Genomic DNA, 17,465 nt, shown 5'->3' with positions numbered 1-17,465 from the left:
CCAAAAGTTACTCAGTTAAGGTTACGTTTACATTGTTTGAAGCAACTTAATAGTGATGGTCTCTTTGAATGACCAGGGGTTTATTATCTTTAAACAAGCACCAAATAGAAATGAAATGCTATTTGCTAAAGTTTAGCTCATTTCACATACTTGCATCTAATATGGGCATCTGAGTCACAAAATAGCCAAAGGGAGGGAAAAAACCCTAACTGCTAACAGCACATTAACAAAGTGTAGAAACGAAAGACACTTTTCTTTGGATTTCAGCCTTGTCATTTCCAATTTTCTGCTCCTTGGACATGCTTGTATTCAAATTCTGGAACATCTATTCAGCATATCAATCCTAATTAGACAATCTGGGTCTGGAAAGGATGAGAGCTGGGTCATTTGCATAATTTAATCATAAATACTCAGTGATACATATTTCCAAATGCATTTGTACAATTATCTTTTCATCCTTGGGGCAATGGTATTAATATGATTAGGCAATATTTCTGGAAAAAACAGACAAGTATGCACTCTTTTTAACTGCAGCTTAGGGCGATATGAAAAATTAATTAATTTCTGAAGAAAATCAATTTCTCTACGTGACCACATTAGACATTGCTAAACCAAGACTCGGAAAGCTCTCTCAATCACTACATTTTATCAGATGCTTCTAAATTCTGATTAGTATGTGAACAATTCAATAGAAAAACTAGTAATATATCAAAAAGTATCTTAAATTTTGAAGAGATCTGTCTACTCTTCATTTCAGGAATACTACAATGCTTTACTTTAATGCACTGTGATTTAACCAGTCAATGAAAAGCCTGTGCTTTTGGTGTGAACTTATCTTGAGTGATCTTTTATTAATGCACATTAACCAATTTCAAGGACAATAGGATAAAGTTACCTTTGAAATGCTTTCTCAAGCAATGGATTTATGTTTATCTAAAATAATCTTCACACGAGACTGTTTATTATGAAAAAAACTAGGTAAACAAATTTTTATCCCAAAGAGTACCACTGCTATAAGAAAAACATTTTAATACACTTAATAGAGATATAAGAACCCAGGTGGCTAATCTGATTTTTTTAAAAGAGATTCAGCTTTGTACGTTGATTAGTACAAAAGAAAGAAGTCACATTTGTGAGTTTAAATGTGCTATTCTTCTCTTTTCAATCAAATGAAAAAGTAGAAATGCATGCAAATATTCAATATTCATTTAATTTGCATAAAGGTGCTTGAACAAATTTTTGATTCTAACAAGCTCATTTTTCATGCGTTTTGTCTTTCATCCTAATCTAGCATCTGTCATTCCTTTTTGAAGTTATTATCGGCCCAATTCCCTCTTGGACATGGTTGCTGGGTGACCGGTATCTTAGCACCCACTTTGACAGGAACAGATGTGAATCTGATCAAGAGATTTCCCAAGAGTACCTGAAATCACAAACAACTTTTGTGAAAAACAAACAGCGTCCCTGTCATGGGCCCTTATTTAACCCACTCCCCAAAAGAAAGAGCAAAATAAGTATACCTCAGATCAAATAAATACCATTTGAATTTCATTTCCTAAACTTAGGAGGAAATAAACAAAAATCAATTCTATTTTCACACTGTTGAATTGGAGGAATCCAATTTAAATATCAACAGCTCAAACACCCAGCTTGGATAGATATTTCCAGGTAAATACGAATTTACATTTCATGAACAATTTCACTAGAGTGCCTACCAAACAAAAAGAGGATTTATTATGAGGACAATTTAGGTGATAAAGGTATTTAAGAGAATGAAAGTCCAAAGACTTCCTGTATTAGGTATGATGTAAAATTCTATGAAACATCAAGGATCACTCTACTCAAAGAGAATTACCTAAAATATAAAAGTTCCACCTCTCCTTTCATGCATTTTATAGCAAGATCTTTTAAGCTGTTTCTTTTTCTTTTTTGCAGTTCACTCCGTGCCCTATCAGTCATTATCGGAAACAGGGCTGCAAAGTGCCACTGAAAGACAAAGAAAGAAACTTCACATTATCACCAGTACAAAAGTCAGAATAGGTTGCCTTTCCTAAACTAGGATCTTTGTAAGATGTGGTCGAGTGACATGATCTACCTCCTTTCCTCCCTTTCAGTCAGGGAATGCCCAGAGCCACAGCCATGTCAAATCCCCATGAAACTAGTTGGGTCAAACTTTGAAATGAAAAGAAATATTTGTTGCCTTTAGAAATCTGACATCAGAGTGATCTTAGGAAACATCCAAACGATGGACTTAATTTTCAGCTTCATTCAAATGGTATGTCAAGGCAAGGCAGAAAAATGGTAGCTGACAGTGAAACTTAATTTTTTACCACATGACAACCAATAAAAAATAATAAGCAACACATGTTTAAAAACCTTAATATTTTCTCCTTGATGATCACGACTTATGATAGTAATACCTTCCACTGGAAATCTCTGTGTTTTTCCTCCAAACTCCAGGAACTGATTGTTATACTCATTCTTATTAGGAATTTTTATGTTTGGTCCTTGTTAATAAAGTAACTAATTAGCCAAATGATTTTATTATTGCTAAGTGAAAAAAAAGTGAAAAGTCTTTGAAATTCTTTCTAATTTTTATTTTAGAAGGAACTTGCTAACCTCAATTTCAAAATTAATCATGGAATTATTTAACCATTATAATGGTCATTTTGTATACATTAGTGGAGGGTATATATGTATATGTGTTGCTTTACCATTTATAAAATGTTTCTACATATACAAGATTGAGAGCAAGTCATTCCATATGATGAAGTAGGTTCTAAATCTAATGGTGGTCATTTAATGTTGCCAGTTATAAGCAAAGAGATATTATAATCCTACCATTCTATATTAGTCATCCATTTGCATATATGTGATATGGCATTTTGATATTCCAGAAATTAAGCAAATGATTAACATCCCTTTTCCAACTTAGGCCCAGTCCACATAACTAAAACAAAACTGGCTTTAATGTATGCAATTTGTCAATGATCTCCTTCCTTTGTTACTGCTAGTGGCAAAAGTAGCCTTCTGGAAACACTTTCAAGTGATCCAACTAACAATAAAATAAGAACTTTAACCTTTTAAAATTTGAGTTTAAGAAAATAAAAATATGTTCATATAAAAATCTGTATTCTGAAAAGTAATCACAGGGAGTAACTCCCTGGGAAAAAAGTTTTTTCACCTATTAGGACTGACTTTTCTGTGACAAAAAATTAATAAAAAATACAAGGTAACCATTTTATTCTAGGATGCATATTTAAAAGTTAGATATTTTACTTTAAAAAGGAGCATCTTAGTCACATGTGAAAACTTGAATAGCTGCAAAATTTTGATGGCACTTTGTCTTAACTGTGAAAAGTCATTCATGAATAGTATTTTGTAAATTTCCTAAGAATATATAGTTACGAAATTTGGGAGCTAAACAGGTGTTAACAGAAAGAAAAATCAAATTTGACCCAGAAGGCTCCAATATTAAGGTTTGAATTGGGATCAGTTCATTCCTTTCCCATGGGGTAACTTGTATAAATGTAATTCTATGGTTTCATAAAAGCAGGTCAAGTTTCTATCCCTGGGGGTCTTTTGGCAATTTGAAGCATGGAAGCACTGTTCCTGGCTACAAGTTCAAATCTGCATGTACTGTCAATAGTGTGAAGACAAAAAAAAACAATCTGTCAAAAGAAGACATTATTCATCTTTGATTATAATATACATTTGTCAGAGCATTCTTAGAAGGTATGAATAAAGGTGTCAGAGGTCACAAGTCATAAAATATTCTGAAACCATTTTTACTAACTTATAAAAATATATGCATATAAGATGATGCAAAAAGCAATGTGAAATATTTTTACTTAGATAACTAAATGCAAAGATGAACTTCTTACCAAATGTCATTTTACAGTTACTATGTCCAGGTGTTTTTATTTTATTTTTTAATTCTTTAAGCTTTAGATGAGGTAGTCTTTTAAGCAACCACTATTTTATTAATATAAGCTCCTTTCTACTTTGCAAAAAAAAATGCATGCATGCCTGCACTTTTCTCAATGACGTAATGACTTGACAAACGCCATGGAATGATTGAGAAAGTAATGGATTTCAATTTCACTGGACCTCTACCAGGTGTTTTCAAAGACAATTACAGTCCACTGCAAGAAGTGGTAATATACATCTCCTTATGTAGACCTGCAGATTAACCCATTGACCTCATTCCTAACTCATCTCATTGATGGCAAAGCTTTAAGAAGAGCAATCTTTTTTTCTTAGATTATGAAATTGTTTTCCTATCATTTATCCTCTGATTTTAAAGGATATGCTTGCTCTAAAGTGCAAGCAGCAGTGAAATAACCCAATAAAAGAAATAGTGCAATGACATCAAGCACTTTAAATGTTCTTCAATAATGTACAGATTCTAGTACCTAATAGTTTAATGTCAATTTCATACAAAAAAAATTATCAAGTACAAATATTTTTCATAGAGAATTAAAAGTATATCTTAGTTATCATAAAATATGTCTAGGAAAACCAAGATAAGTGTTTAATCACTATCTTAACCACCATAAAATACTGTATTTATAATTATATCTTAAAACATTTTAATATAGACTGCATCTTTCACCCTAAATTAATTTTAAATACAGTTTTCTGTGGTCATTCACTAAAGTCAAATTGGTTTTTCATGTGTCATCTTATATTAAATAAATTATGGAAAGCAAAATTAAGCTGTTTTTATAATTCGTTTGTCCTCTCTCTCTATGCTCTATGTGCATGTGTGTGTAGGTACATACACATATACATATACATAAAAGCTTTCCTAACAAAGATATTATAATAACTTAAGCATAAGCACATAAACCACAAGTGGGTTAAACTTAATACAAACAAAAACATCCATCACAAAGATTCCTAAAATACTGATAAAAATTTTTTACACTTGTTGCACACACAAGAACATCCATCCTAGTATAAAATGTGTGATTGGTGAGACTACAATTAAAAATGCTCCAAGTTATTCATTTAAAATCCAGAGGCACTATTAAACTACAAACTGCCTCACTTAAGACATAAATATCATTCCCAAAAAGTTAAGCTAAAAAAAACTCAGATATTTTAAATACAAAATAGGAATTAATACTGTAGAATACATCAGTATTTTAGCAGAGCTGTGATGGGTTCAAAGACTAGTTACATCTTCACTGATTTGTTTAAACCTAAGCAAAATGTTTTTAAAAAATAAGGCTATGAATAAAATAGCTCACCTACTGTTGCTGTTAATACAATTTCAGAAAATAATCAGCTTAAGATTTTAACAAAACACTCCTCTGCTCGATGCGTGAAAGTAACGAAATCTTTCTTAATTAACATATTCTTGAGATTTTTAACTACCTTTGCTTTAAAAATGACATTTTTTAAACTGAATTAGTAAGTTTTTACTAGAAATGCTTCTATGTGTTTCTATAATATATAATAATTCTCTGTCAACTAGTACTCTTTCTTTCCTGATACATTTTCCTTGTCCTTGAAGAAAGGTCTTTCTTTTTTCTGTTGTGATTGGACAGGTAATCTAATTACTTAGAAAGTTTTGATACCGTATATAAATTCAAAGATAAGGTACACTGGGACTTTTAAATACTTCATTTAACCCGCCATTAATTTATTCTAAGGACAGGAAAACATTTCTCAATTTTTCAATGTTACTAACCAAAAGTAACCAATCTAATTTGCTGTCCATTTCACTATTTGCTTTGAGAAAATCGTGCTTGAAAAGCATATCCAATTTCTTGTCAAGCATACACTACCTTCAAAATCCACTGCATGAATCTACTTATAGTTAAATTATGATTATTCTCAAATTATAGTCAATAATTTCTATTTCCTGCAAGAAACATGCAATATACTCTAGGTACTGTGTTCATCTTCGACAACAACACGTTTTAGCTGTTTCAGTTAAACAGCCTTTTTTTTTTTAACCATTACTCTCTGAAACTTTTTTAAGGCAACTGGCTATTCAGTGTGTTGTCATGCTGCAGAGTTTTAGACACTTGAATATATTTTTAAACAAAAAATATAAGACAAGTTAAATACACAGTGAATTTTCCAGTTTAGTAAGACGTCTTTGACAACTTTCACTCAAGTCACGTATGTTTAAATGTGTAAAAGAATCCCAGCTTGATACCCTGGATCAACTCCAAACTAATATGAATCAGAAAGCAATAGGGCCACACCTTTAACAAAATTTAGTCGTTGAGCATTTGGATATCCTATTTAGAAAAACCTACATGCAAATTTTTCTTAATGAGTGACTTGGAATCCTCTTATCTTATAAAATAAGTCCAAATAAGAATAAACAAGAAATTTAAAATGCACCCGGCTTGAGGTTTCTGATTTTGGGTCAGATTGTGATTAGCATTAGTCTCTATTTAGGGTTATATGTACTTAATAATTAAAATAAATATGTACATTCAAGTCAGACAGGTATCTGTAATAGACACACTCAAAAAATTCTCAGAAACCTTCTCAAAGTAAATAGGTGCATCAAAGTAAAATGATCCACCATTTAATCCAAAAATAACTAATTATTAGACTTAATAACTAATTACTAGACCAACTATAAATATACTATCCTGGTATTTTGGTTTTCCAAAGAAATAATTTGGTAACCTAACTTCACTATTCTAATTGAGCCATTTCTATTCTGTGACATATTCTAAAAAGGAAATGTCAGCAATTAAGTTATTTAAAGGACAGCTAATGTAGCAAAAAATTATTTTTGATTAGAAATACTTATGACCAATTGAGGAGAAGGCAAGTAAAGAAATTTAAGGACAATGTGGACTCACAGAGGCTCTGGTATGCAGAGATATATGAGATTTATGCAGATCAGAGTTTTTGATATTCCACTTACCTAAGCCCTATTTGGTGGGTTTTTTTAAAATTCAGGTTTTCTTCATTAAGAAGTAAATTATTGAATATAAATATAATGGAAAAGAGACTCCTTAATGTAGTCTCTAAGTCTGAAAATATAAATACAAATGTATTTTTAATATATTCTTAGCTAGATTTTTAGCTGCAGCAGTCACACACACACACACACACACACACACACACGCGCGCGCGCGCGCGCCTGACCAATCACAGTGCAGTAACTCAGCAGTTAAAAGAATGGCACATGCTGGCACATGCTAAGGTCATTCGATTCTCATAACTATTCAAACATAAAATGATAGGACTTAATATTAAATACATATTAAAGCATCCAAACAGTTAATATCAAGTTTGTCACAATTTTTGTTTATTTTAAAGGTATATAACATCATGTGATTTCTCCCCCTGGTGAGCAATCTGAAAATGAAATCCTGGAAAGATTAAATTCAGGCAAAGTTGAACTTTTTAAAGAACCAAGTAATGGAGACCTTAAAATCAAAATGTTTAGTGAAATCTAAAAGACTCACCTGTACCTATTCAGAAGGCGTATTTCAAACTAAATTCCTCAGATAAAAATTCAAAGGGAGACATTTTACAACCTGTGAGAGTTTCATATCTTATTGTATTTTGCAATACATGTGTTCTATGTTGCTAACACAATGCAATTTAAATGATTATTTTATGTGATTAACAGAGGTAAGTGTGTGAACAATTTAGTAAAATAACTTGGAAAGATAAAATAGCACTCATTGACAGTCAAAGCACAAACTGTTCTTAAAATAACAACTACTTGGTTGCACATTAAGCTAATTTACAAATGCTACTTACATCCCAAAAACAAAACAGCAAATGAGAAACAATAAAGCGTATTATGTTTTCGTATGCTAGTGAATCACACATGGTAAATCACCAAAGAGAAGAGTTATTTATGCTCAAACCAGCCAAGACTTTAATCAATATTGGGTGTCACATCTCAGGAGGTTGGGGAAGGTAGTGAGGCAAAAAGAAAGTGGCTAATATTGGTCTCAATAATTTATACGCAATTTCCATGATATGTGGTAGATTAAGCAAAAAAAAAAAAAAAGAAAAGCAGCAGATTTTAGACTAATGAAGTTTAAAAATTCTGTCTTACATGTAAATGCAAAAATTTTACACACGAAAACTCTGAAAATCAGCCTATTTTGCAGTTTATCTTACATAATACTTGAAGCTTCACAAAATAAAATACTATATACAAATCAAATTAAGTGTCTCCCGGTATTAACTGTGGAACTCAGAAAGTAAACAAGCATGATCTTCATAATTATGTGCACTTTGTTACAATAATGAATATAATATTGTTGGAGACAAACTCCAAGAGAAAAAAAAGCAGGTTTGAAAGATATTATCTAAATAACTCAAGAATTTGTATTTTGCAACATAATTTGATTAAATAAGGTAAACCCAAGGTTAGAATACTCTTATATTTTATTTATGTATTAGCCATTAAACTGGAATTCACTAATATTTAAAAAGCGTTCAGAAATAAGTGATAAAAGACCAAGCAAACTTTCACATTTTAGGTCTTATTCTTCTAATTATGCCATATTCTTTTTGAAATGTTATAAAATGAAACATTAGCCTTTATAAGAGCCATTGGTCTACTATAATACAAAAAACTTCAAAAGCATAGTCTCTTTTCATTTGAAGTAATTTTTTTAATTTCTCTGTGCCAAGTATCATAATTATCTATGAGAAGTGAGTCTGTATTGTGTTGAAACTTTCTACAGAGGCATAAAGGCATAACTCCGTGCCACTGAACAGCATGCAATGAAGGAAATGTTAAATAAATATTGCCATTTTTTGTTAAAAAAAACTTCTGACAAAAAGAAGCAAGCCAAGAATTAGAAAATAGTTTATACTTCTGACACTAAACTCGCATTCATATATTACTACTGAACAAAAAAAGACATAAATTCTCTCAATTTGCTTTCCATAGATGGTATTGACTTTTAAGACAAAAGAATACTGTCTGTGAATAAATGTCTGATAAAACTAACTGGAATCTTTTCAAGTTAAAAACTCCACAAATCTAGGTCTATGTAGGACCCAAATCACAAGCTGGTTTGGAAGATCCTGAGACAAAATCATCTTCTGGCAATATTCAAAGAAAAATTCATTTTCGATAACAAAATAGAACCAAGTCACTTTTCATTACCTGAATTCACAGAAAATGGAATCCTAACCCAAATCTCCAAACAAGCAACTGACTCAGATAAACAGAGACTTGACCATCTCTATAATTACTTTCCTTTGTTGTTGTTGTTTAATGGTTACCAGTTAATTAAGTGACCTCTGTTGCAAAAGCCATGTTCATGCAACTAATGTTTAGTTTAAAAATAATAATTGGAGGAAGCTGATCAAGGTCAGACTTTGTCCTTTGACAACTTTTAAATATATTTCCTTATATTTTCTTTCATGTTTTGAAACCCCTATTTTATTTAGCTTTACTATCAAGGTGACAGTCTGTTTCATTTCCTTGTGGTAATGACAGATGGCTTCAACATTTATTCTAGTGTTCATAGATAGCACACTAATGCAATAGCCCCAAGCAAATTAAATGCACTCCGAGTTTTTTTTTTTTTACTAACTTACTGAGCCACTTTGAGCAAGTTTACGAACCTTTCTTTAACATAACTTTGGTTCCTCAGATTTCCCGGTATCTAGATGCTATTAAAAGACATAGTTAGATATATATTCTATAAAAAGTTGAGAGTGCTAAGATTTGATGTTTCTTGCACACTATGTGTGTATTATTTCATATAGTTTGCCTTCTTGCACTGTTCTTCTTCTGCATAAATTATTCCTTTATATAGTCTCTTAAGTAGCCAGAGGAGAAAGAAACAAGAATGAAAGAAATCAATATATATAGATGAATGAAAAAGGATCTTAATAGTAAGGGAATAAACTGGAATGAATGAAAAAGGATCTTAATAGTAAGGGAACAAACTGGACTTGAATCAACAGGATAATTTGAGTTTGGGAAATTCAAGATGAAAAATATTTTAGCTATTGCTTCCAAAGTAAAGAAACAAGGCAATAACACTTGTAACTATCACTAAAAAGTAAGGCATCACAATGCAAACAGTGTATTTTGGTGAGAGTTCAGTGATAAGTTTTCTATCTTCTTAGTCAATGGCAGAATTAGGGAAACCTAGGTATATATCTGCAACTACACACCTTTTTCAGTATCTACATATTATTTAGGCTTGAGAAAGTCCTGTAGTTGATAAAAAGATCAAAATGTAACAGTAAACCAACAAACTTACCACATTTAACCTCAAATGGAGTTCTGGAATAACACATTTCATTGTAAGGTATTAAAACTTTAGAGTACTGATAAGATATTTTTGAAGGGATAAACAGTTTCACTGGATTTAACTTTTCTTGGTTCTAAAAGTTTTAACTCCAGAGCCTTTGTTAACCTCAGGGAAAAACTTAATATTTTAAAATTCATTCCTAGTAACTTTAAGAATATTCTCCAACCATATGGTGAGGACTTCAATTCCAAAACCTAAGCAGAAATTTTAGAAAAAACAAAAGCATCAAGGAAATAATTGTGAGAAGTGTAACACTACCTGTTTTAAATTGGTTATAACTTCGTAATCTTTGAAGCAGTTTTCTCCAGCGATTTTGTGTGTGTTATCTGAAATAGCCATTAATTATCTAGTACAGTGTGTGCTGTGAAAAACACACAAAGAAGACTCAAGAGCAGAGTCGTTTGGTTACTAAAAAGAAAAAGAGCGCTTCACCAATTTACTGGATAGGTATTTTATCACAATCTTATTCTATCACAATCTTATCTGAACTGGCTTCAGATTTCAAGCAGCAATTTTTAAAACAACTCCGTAACAATTTTCTGCCCTGATTTAAACAGCTTTAACAGTAGATTTTTGGCAAATATTTTATATTCTGTACACCCAAGGTCTCTAATTATTTCTGTAAATGATGTTTAGTGATCAAGATTCACCCTCAATCTTTACTGCCACCTGTCCATATTCTTGGGCACGCGCGCATACACACGCGCGTGTTCAGCATTCACCGAAGAAGAGTAGAAACGAAGGTTCAAAACCCAGATAAACAACCATGCCTCCCATACAAAGAAAGAAGTAAACACGGAAAAGAGTTTCTGGATGGGTCAGGGTAGGGCATTTACTGAATTGCAGTTGGAGCCTTTCTCGTCTTATAGTGTTCCCAGGGGACTAGCCAGAAGTCTTCCTCCAAGGAAGAAATAGCTAGGGGCTTTTCTACCCCGATTTCCTTCTGGTCTAGTCCTGCGCCTCTCTCCTTCCCGCCTCAGTTTCCTTAGCTATACTAGGGGCACACATAAAAAGAGTTTTAGTAAAACTCCGGTCCTCCTCCCAATCTTTAAACTTATTTGGAGGATACCGAAGTTTCCGCACAAATTTTGAGCGCAGTTCCCACGCGCTCACTTCGAGACTCCAACTTTCCCTGCTTGCTTTTACTCGGCTTCTCTGAACTTGTCCCTCAGCAGCCAACGGTGGGGACAAGACCGTACAGTGAGAGTGGGTGGAAAAGATCACTTCTACCCCGAAACTGACAAGTTACCCCACTCCCGCCCCCTCTCGGTAGATCCTCCCCCAAGTGAGCATTCATTAGCATAAAACTGGTCCGGCCGGGCTCAGGGTCCCGCGGCCTCCAGGGTTCGCGCGCTTTGCGGGACGGGGGGAGCTACAGCACCGGTATTCAGGTCCACAGAGCATCCCAGTGCAAAACCTGCACCTGCTCATTGCGTGAGCTACTAACCTTAAAAAAAAGAAAGGAAGGAAAGAACAGTTTGGAGAGAGAGAGAGAGAGAGCGAGGCAGCAAACTGCTGTCTTCCCTCCCCATGTCTCCAGTTCAGCCTCCAGGAGTCCCAGGCACCCGGTCACCTCCCCCAACGGCAGGAACATTGCCGGTCCCCTCGCGCCTGCCCCAGGCAAACGTACCCCTTTATCTTCTTTGCACACACACGCTCGCGCGCGCGCGCGCGGACACACGCACAGATGCGTGCATACACAGACCCCTCCCCTCCCCTCCGCAGGCTTGCCCTCTGGGCTTCAGGGCTGAACTCAATGTGGGTCCCCCGAGATTACTCTGGCCTCTCGGCCTCTGGGACCGTCCCGCTCCCGACCTCCAAGTGACCCACTTCCTAGGCTACCTCGCGGGGCGCTCACCCCTAGCGCGTCTTTCCGCTCCACGAACCCCGCGGGGCAGGGTTACGACCTCCCTCCGCCCCCAGGATCTAGCCCCTCGTCTCCGAGCAGCCGGGCCGCTGCCCGGCGCCTCGCGGTGGAACCCGGGTCCGAGGGAGCGCGCGCACACAGCAGCGCTGAAAGGGGTCCCCAGACGTCCGCGCAGCCTAGGAAGGGCGCTGTGGCCCCTGGAATGGCACCATCCGCCTCCTACCCGCCCCGTCCGCCCCGAGACTTGGGGTTCCCGCCAGCCACATCTGTCGAGCCCCAACGTCCGGGCGAGCAAGGGGCGGACCCGGCCGGAAGAGCGCGATCCGGGCAGGGTGAGGTGCCAACTTCTCAGAGAGGTCGGGAGCGGCCGGCGAGCCCGGAGGAAAGGGAGCAGAGGGCCGCGCTCGCCCGGGGCGCGCTGAGAGAACGGCGCCAGGCAGAGAGCGAGGGAAGGGCGAGGGGGCCGGTTGGGAAGGGCCCACAGGCGGCGGAGACTCCCTCCCCACCCCCACCGTCCCCCTGGCTCTTTACCTGGCGTTGGTGCAGTCATTGTAGAGGGTCTCGAAGTCTTTTCTGGAGATGAGTTTGCAGCGGTTCACTCCGGGCTGGATGGCGCCCAGTCCCCTCAGGATGCGAACCTGCTCCACATTGCACACCACCGGCGTGATCTCCAGCCGCTTCAGCTTGGTGTAGACCGTGTGCAAGCCCCCCACCAAGTGCTTCAGGAACAGGTCGAAAGCCTGGGGCAGGCAGATCAGCTCGCAGCCCTCCACCGTGAAGGAAGCCACTTTGGCCCCCCTCAGATCCACCATTTTGCACTCATTATTCTGGGGGGTGTTTTCCACTGGGGACGGGGTCGAGTACACGGGTTTGCCGGGGAGGGGGCCGCAGCTGCTGCTGCTGCTGCTGCTGCTACTGCTGCTGCTGCTGCTGCTGCTGCTGCTGCCGCCGCCGCCGCCGGTGCTCGCGTTGATGGGGGTGCTGGAGGCGCCAACGCCGCCGCCGGCGCTGATGCTGCCGCCGCCGCCGCCGCCCGCGGTCGCCAGGCTGGGGTTGCAGCCGCCGCCGCCGCCGCCGCCTCCGTTGCCCGCGCTGCCGCCGCCGCCGCCGCCGCCGCCTCCGCTGCCCGCGCCGCCGCCGCCGCCGCCGCCGCCGGTGGAGGTGACTGTGCCCGCCGCCGCCGCCGCCGCCGCCGAAGCGATGGGCTCCGGCCGGAACAGAGTTGGCCCCGAGGACGCCGGGGGCCCGATGGACGGAGCCGGAGACGAGGTCGCAGAGGAGGTGGAGGTGGTGGTACCGGAGGAGGAAGCAGACGTAGAGATCGGGGCTTGAGGGGGGACCAGCTGGGTCGGAGGGATCAAAGCCGCCGGCACTGCCATGGCCACATATAAGGGGGAAACAGAAGGAGGAGAAGCCAGGGGAAAAGTTGCCACACACACACCCCCGGGGAGGGCGAGGGAGGGAGAAAAGGGGGGAGGGAGAAGGAGCTAGGGGGCCACGAGCGCCACAACTCCGGGAGAGAAGAGAAGAGAAAGGGGCAGAAGGGGGGAAAGGAGGTGAGGGTGAGAGCGAGCGAGCGCAAGAGGGGCGAGCGCGAGAGGCGCTCTGGAGAGAAACGCACAAAGTGTCCCGCAAGTCGAAATGTGAGTCCTCTCCGGGGGCTGGGATCGGGGGTTGGGGGGGGGGGGCGGGTAGGGGCGGGCAGGGTCGGCTGTGGTTGTGTGGGTCCCGCTCTCTAGCACCAAGTTAAGGATGAAGGTGAAAAGGAGGAGGTTTGAAGGACTTGGGTTCTCCCTGGCAAGTACATTGATCAAAGATTGAGAGGGGAATGACAGAGAGAAAATGAGCTGAAAAGTGCAGGCTGCCGGCTGGACGACTTGTTATTGTCACACGGTGCAGAGGGGAGGAGCTCCGGAAACTTGAAATACCCTTTGAAGCCGCAAAAACCTCACTCACTAGTATTAACCCAAATTATCCAACCAGGAACTCGGAGCAGAGACTCCGAGAGCGCGAGACCCAGGGAAAGCGAGAGAGCCGGGGGGAGGGGTGGGGGCGGGGAGGGGGGAGCACTAGGAAAGAAACTATAGGAGGGACCGCGAGGAAAAGCCGAGACCCAGAAGTGGCGATCGGAAAGAGAGAGCATCTACTTTTCTACTACCGTTAGATTGCATGTCTTAATATTCCATTTCGTCCGCGAAGACTCGTAATTTTTTCCAAAACCTTCTAAGCAATCGCCTGCCAACTTAAAGAGGAGCCAGAGCGCTCCGAGCTCTCCTTCAAGGGATTTAGGATGTATCTTGGCTTGTTTGTTTTTTTGTTTTTTGTTTTTGGCAAGAGATATAAATGAAAACACATCCCTTGACTTCATGATTATTAAGAAATTATTTTGAGGAAAATCCATATGAAGCAAAGCGTATGTTTTCTGTATCTGATTATTTTATCTGTCGACTCAACTATTTATTTGTTTAAAGATAGCGAAAATTCCAGGAGAGTTTTCAAGTTGTGGGGGAAAAGTCAGTCTGAAATAGCTTAAGAATCATGGAATGCTCTGTATTCAATTCTTTTATTTCCTAATAGATTTTGGAAAGAAACAAATGCTTGCTACAGAAATGTGGATGGTTCAGGATAACTTCACTTTCGCCCCAAAGGTCAGAAATGCCAATCATATGAGGAGAATTGAAGAGATCAGGCACCCCTGAAGATTTAGAAAGTGGGGGGGGGGGGGGAACGCACTGCTTTTTCTTACCTAAAACTCTCTAAGTAATTAACCTGTCTTGCATAGACGCCAACCATCTTCTCCTCCTTTAAAACCTAAGGCTAGCTGCTAATGTGTTATTTGAATAAATATATATACATATATATGTACACATATACTATATTATACTATATATATATACACACACTATATATACTTGAAGACTATCGTATTTTGGGAGAGTCCTTCTCAATTTGCAGAAATATGTTTTGTAAATAATGAACAAAAACAAAGCTCACTAGTTGACTTGTAAAGGCAGAAAGGGTAGCTCTGCTTAAAAACATTGGGCTGAGTTTAGGGTCACCCTCTTCCTCTTTGCCTTCCTCTTTGCTTTTCTTCCCTTTTCTAACTTGTTGCATGGAAGTACTATTTATTCAAAAATTTTGACCAGTCTATGATTTGAGCACAAGTCAAGTCTGTTCTGTTTATATCACTAGGAATCTTAAATAATTAGGCTTTAAACCTGTCTGCACATGTTCATTAACTTCACAAGATAGAAACAATGCTTTAGCATTTGACAGATTTCAAAAATAAACTATTAGCATAGGATTCACAGTTTAGTATTGAAATTATTATCACATTTCTTTTTATCTTTTTAATTCTTTAACCGTTTTGAAGTCTACTGTCGAAAGGTGTAGGAAATATTTACAGAGAAATAGGGCACTATGCACTAATTTGTCTAAGTTTATACTAAACTTTTGGGGATAAAGCAGTTATATCAGGAGGCTTTCCTGGGTCATAAGAATTCAGAAAATTGACTGTTGCTAAAAAGTAGATTAACTTCTATAAGATAGCTAAAGTGTATACAGTTGTTTTGCTTAGTTAGCCAATGTAGTTTGATATATTCAGAAGTAATTTATATCAATTTTCACTCTTCTTATCTGACTCAGTTAAAAGTAGGGACTGGACATACATCACATAAATCAGAACACTTCTTTAAGTGTTTATGCCTGTTTTGGACAACAATAACCTTTTTAAAAAAAAATTCCAATTGACTATGTTAATGAGTAGAGGTGAGGAAGAAGATATTAAGCCCTCAGAAACTAATTTTATTTTGGAATTGCATGCACAACTTAAATAAACTTGCTTTAGTTTTTGAAATGCTAGTTCCTTCATTTTAAATTCTAGTCCTGCAAATGGAAAAAATTGAAATTAACTGCCCCAAATCTGCTGTAAGTATTCTCATTTCTTACATTTTGTTAAACTGTCACTCACTCAATACCTGCCACTCTCAGAAGCCACGGACAGGGAGTTGTGATAGCTGACCATGCCATAATCCCACCCAACATCAAAGCAAAGTCCAAATTTTCTGCAGGAAAACCTGTGTCTCCCAGCACGTGCTCCATTCAGAAGCAAGGCTTGGGTAGCTGGCCCGGACCTGAGCGGGAGCTTCCTCCCCCTCACCCCCATTTCAGGTCCCTGAACTGTTTTTGTTTTTGGTTTTGGTTTTTAGGAACTACCACTTACCCCTTTGATCAAACAATAGGATTAGAAAAGGCACATCATGCAAATTAAAATATTCAGGAAAGAAAACCCTTGAAAAATTCAAATTTTTTCCTTTCCTGTTTTTTTTTTTTTTTTGAGAAATATTACCGATGATTAAGGCAAAGGGTATTTCATAACAGCAGATAAATCAACTGCCCAGATTTCAAATTCCCACTCTTCTTATCACATCTTTAGGTTTTCAAAGCTTTTGTCTTGTTTGTTTATTGTTTTCCATGTCTGGTTGGTTCAGGTCCTCTCCTTCCATCTCCTCCTCTCCAACCTTCACTCGATTTGCATAAGCAAAACTCAAAGTACTGTAACTGATATTAGAAAATTCTCCCTGTGTGTTGTGAAGACGTATTGTGCTGAAATCAATAAGACTGTTTAAAATTCAAAGACCTGCAAATCGTTCTGTTTGTCCTTTGATAGGGCCTGTGCTGATTAAAATGCTACCAAGAAAGCTTAATTGCTGCACTAATTAAGAAGTCTTTAATTTCTTTCCTAGGATATCGTTTGAAGCTGAGCTTGTACCAGTTCAGGGAAGGTATTTTCTTCCCTCCCTCTGGCCCCTCCCTTCCCCTTCCCCCTCCTTCCGTGGCCCCAGCGATATCCCTGTGAATGGAAACTAATAGAGAGAGTGGTCTCAGGGCTCACCATCTATTACTTAACAAAAATCGGCACGGAAGACAGAGTCCACTGCAGTAGGAAATGCAGTTTTGAGAAGAGCTGTAAGGTTGCAGGAGACAGTGAGGAAATACAGAGTAGCTGCAGCAAAAGTCCCGGTGAATACCTGGGTGACAGCAGGCACTTTAGCCTGAAGATGAGGGCATCCTATTTGCTTAAAAGGGACAGTGACAAGGAAATGCTTCTGTTGAAACAGGGAAACATAAAGATGTACTTTCAAACCTGTGGTTTAAAAACGAAGAATAAATCTGTATAAAGGTGAACTTAGAGTTGGGATTTGGTGAGTATCATTTTATTTTCTAAGTATAAAAACAGGATTTCTATGGGGATTCATTTTTGACCCTTTTTATAACCCAGGGAGGCAGAGCACCATATTACATCCATTCCATCTTTA

The 17,465-nt window shown here is 38.4% G+C and overlaps 1 protein-coding gene across 2 annotated transcripts in view; it reads right to left on the bottom strand.

The window, feature by feature from the left end:
• Positions 1-14,022, bottom strand: part of DACH1 (dachshund family transcription factor 1) — a 455,863-nt gene extending 441,841 nt beyond the window's left edge. The window contains exon 1 of one of the 2 annotated variants that reach the window (XM_070471591.1): positions 12,679-14,022. In XM_070471591.1, coding sequence (XP_070327692.1) covers positions 12,679-13,526 — 848 coding nt within the window. In that variant the 5' untranslated portion in view covers positions 13,527-14,022. The remainder of the gene's footprint in view (positions 1-12,678) is intronic. The other variant, XM_070471592.1, reaches the window with a different exon arrangement.
• Positions 14,023-17,465: the final 3,443 nt, after the last annotated feature.

The sequence above is a fragment of the Odocoileus virginianus genome, chromosome 8 (assembly GCF_023699985.2).
Source record: "Odocoileus virginianus isolate 20LAN1187 ecotype Illinois chromosome 8, Ovbor_1.2, whole genome shotgun sequence".
In the NCBI taxonomy this organism is placed as follows: Eukaryota; Metazoa; Chordata; class Mammalia; order Artiodactyla; family Cervidae; genus Odocoileus; species Odocoileus virginianus.
The sequence above is the reverse complement of the archived record's forward strand: the minus strand, read 5'-3'. Positions and strand labels throughout refer to the sequence as shown.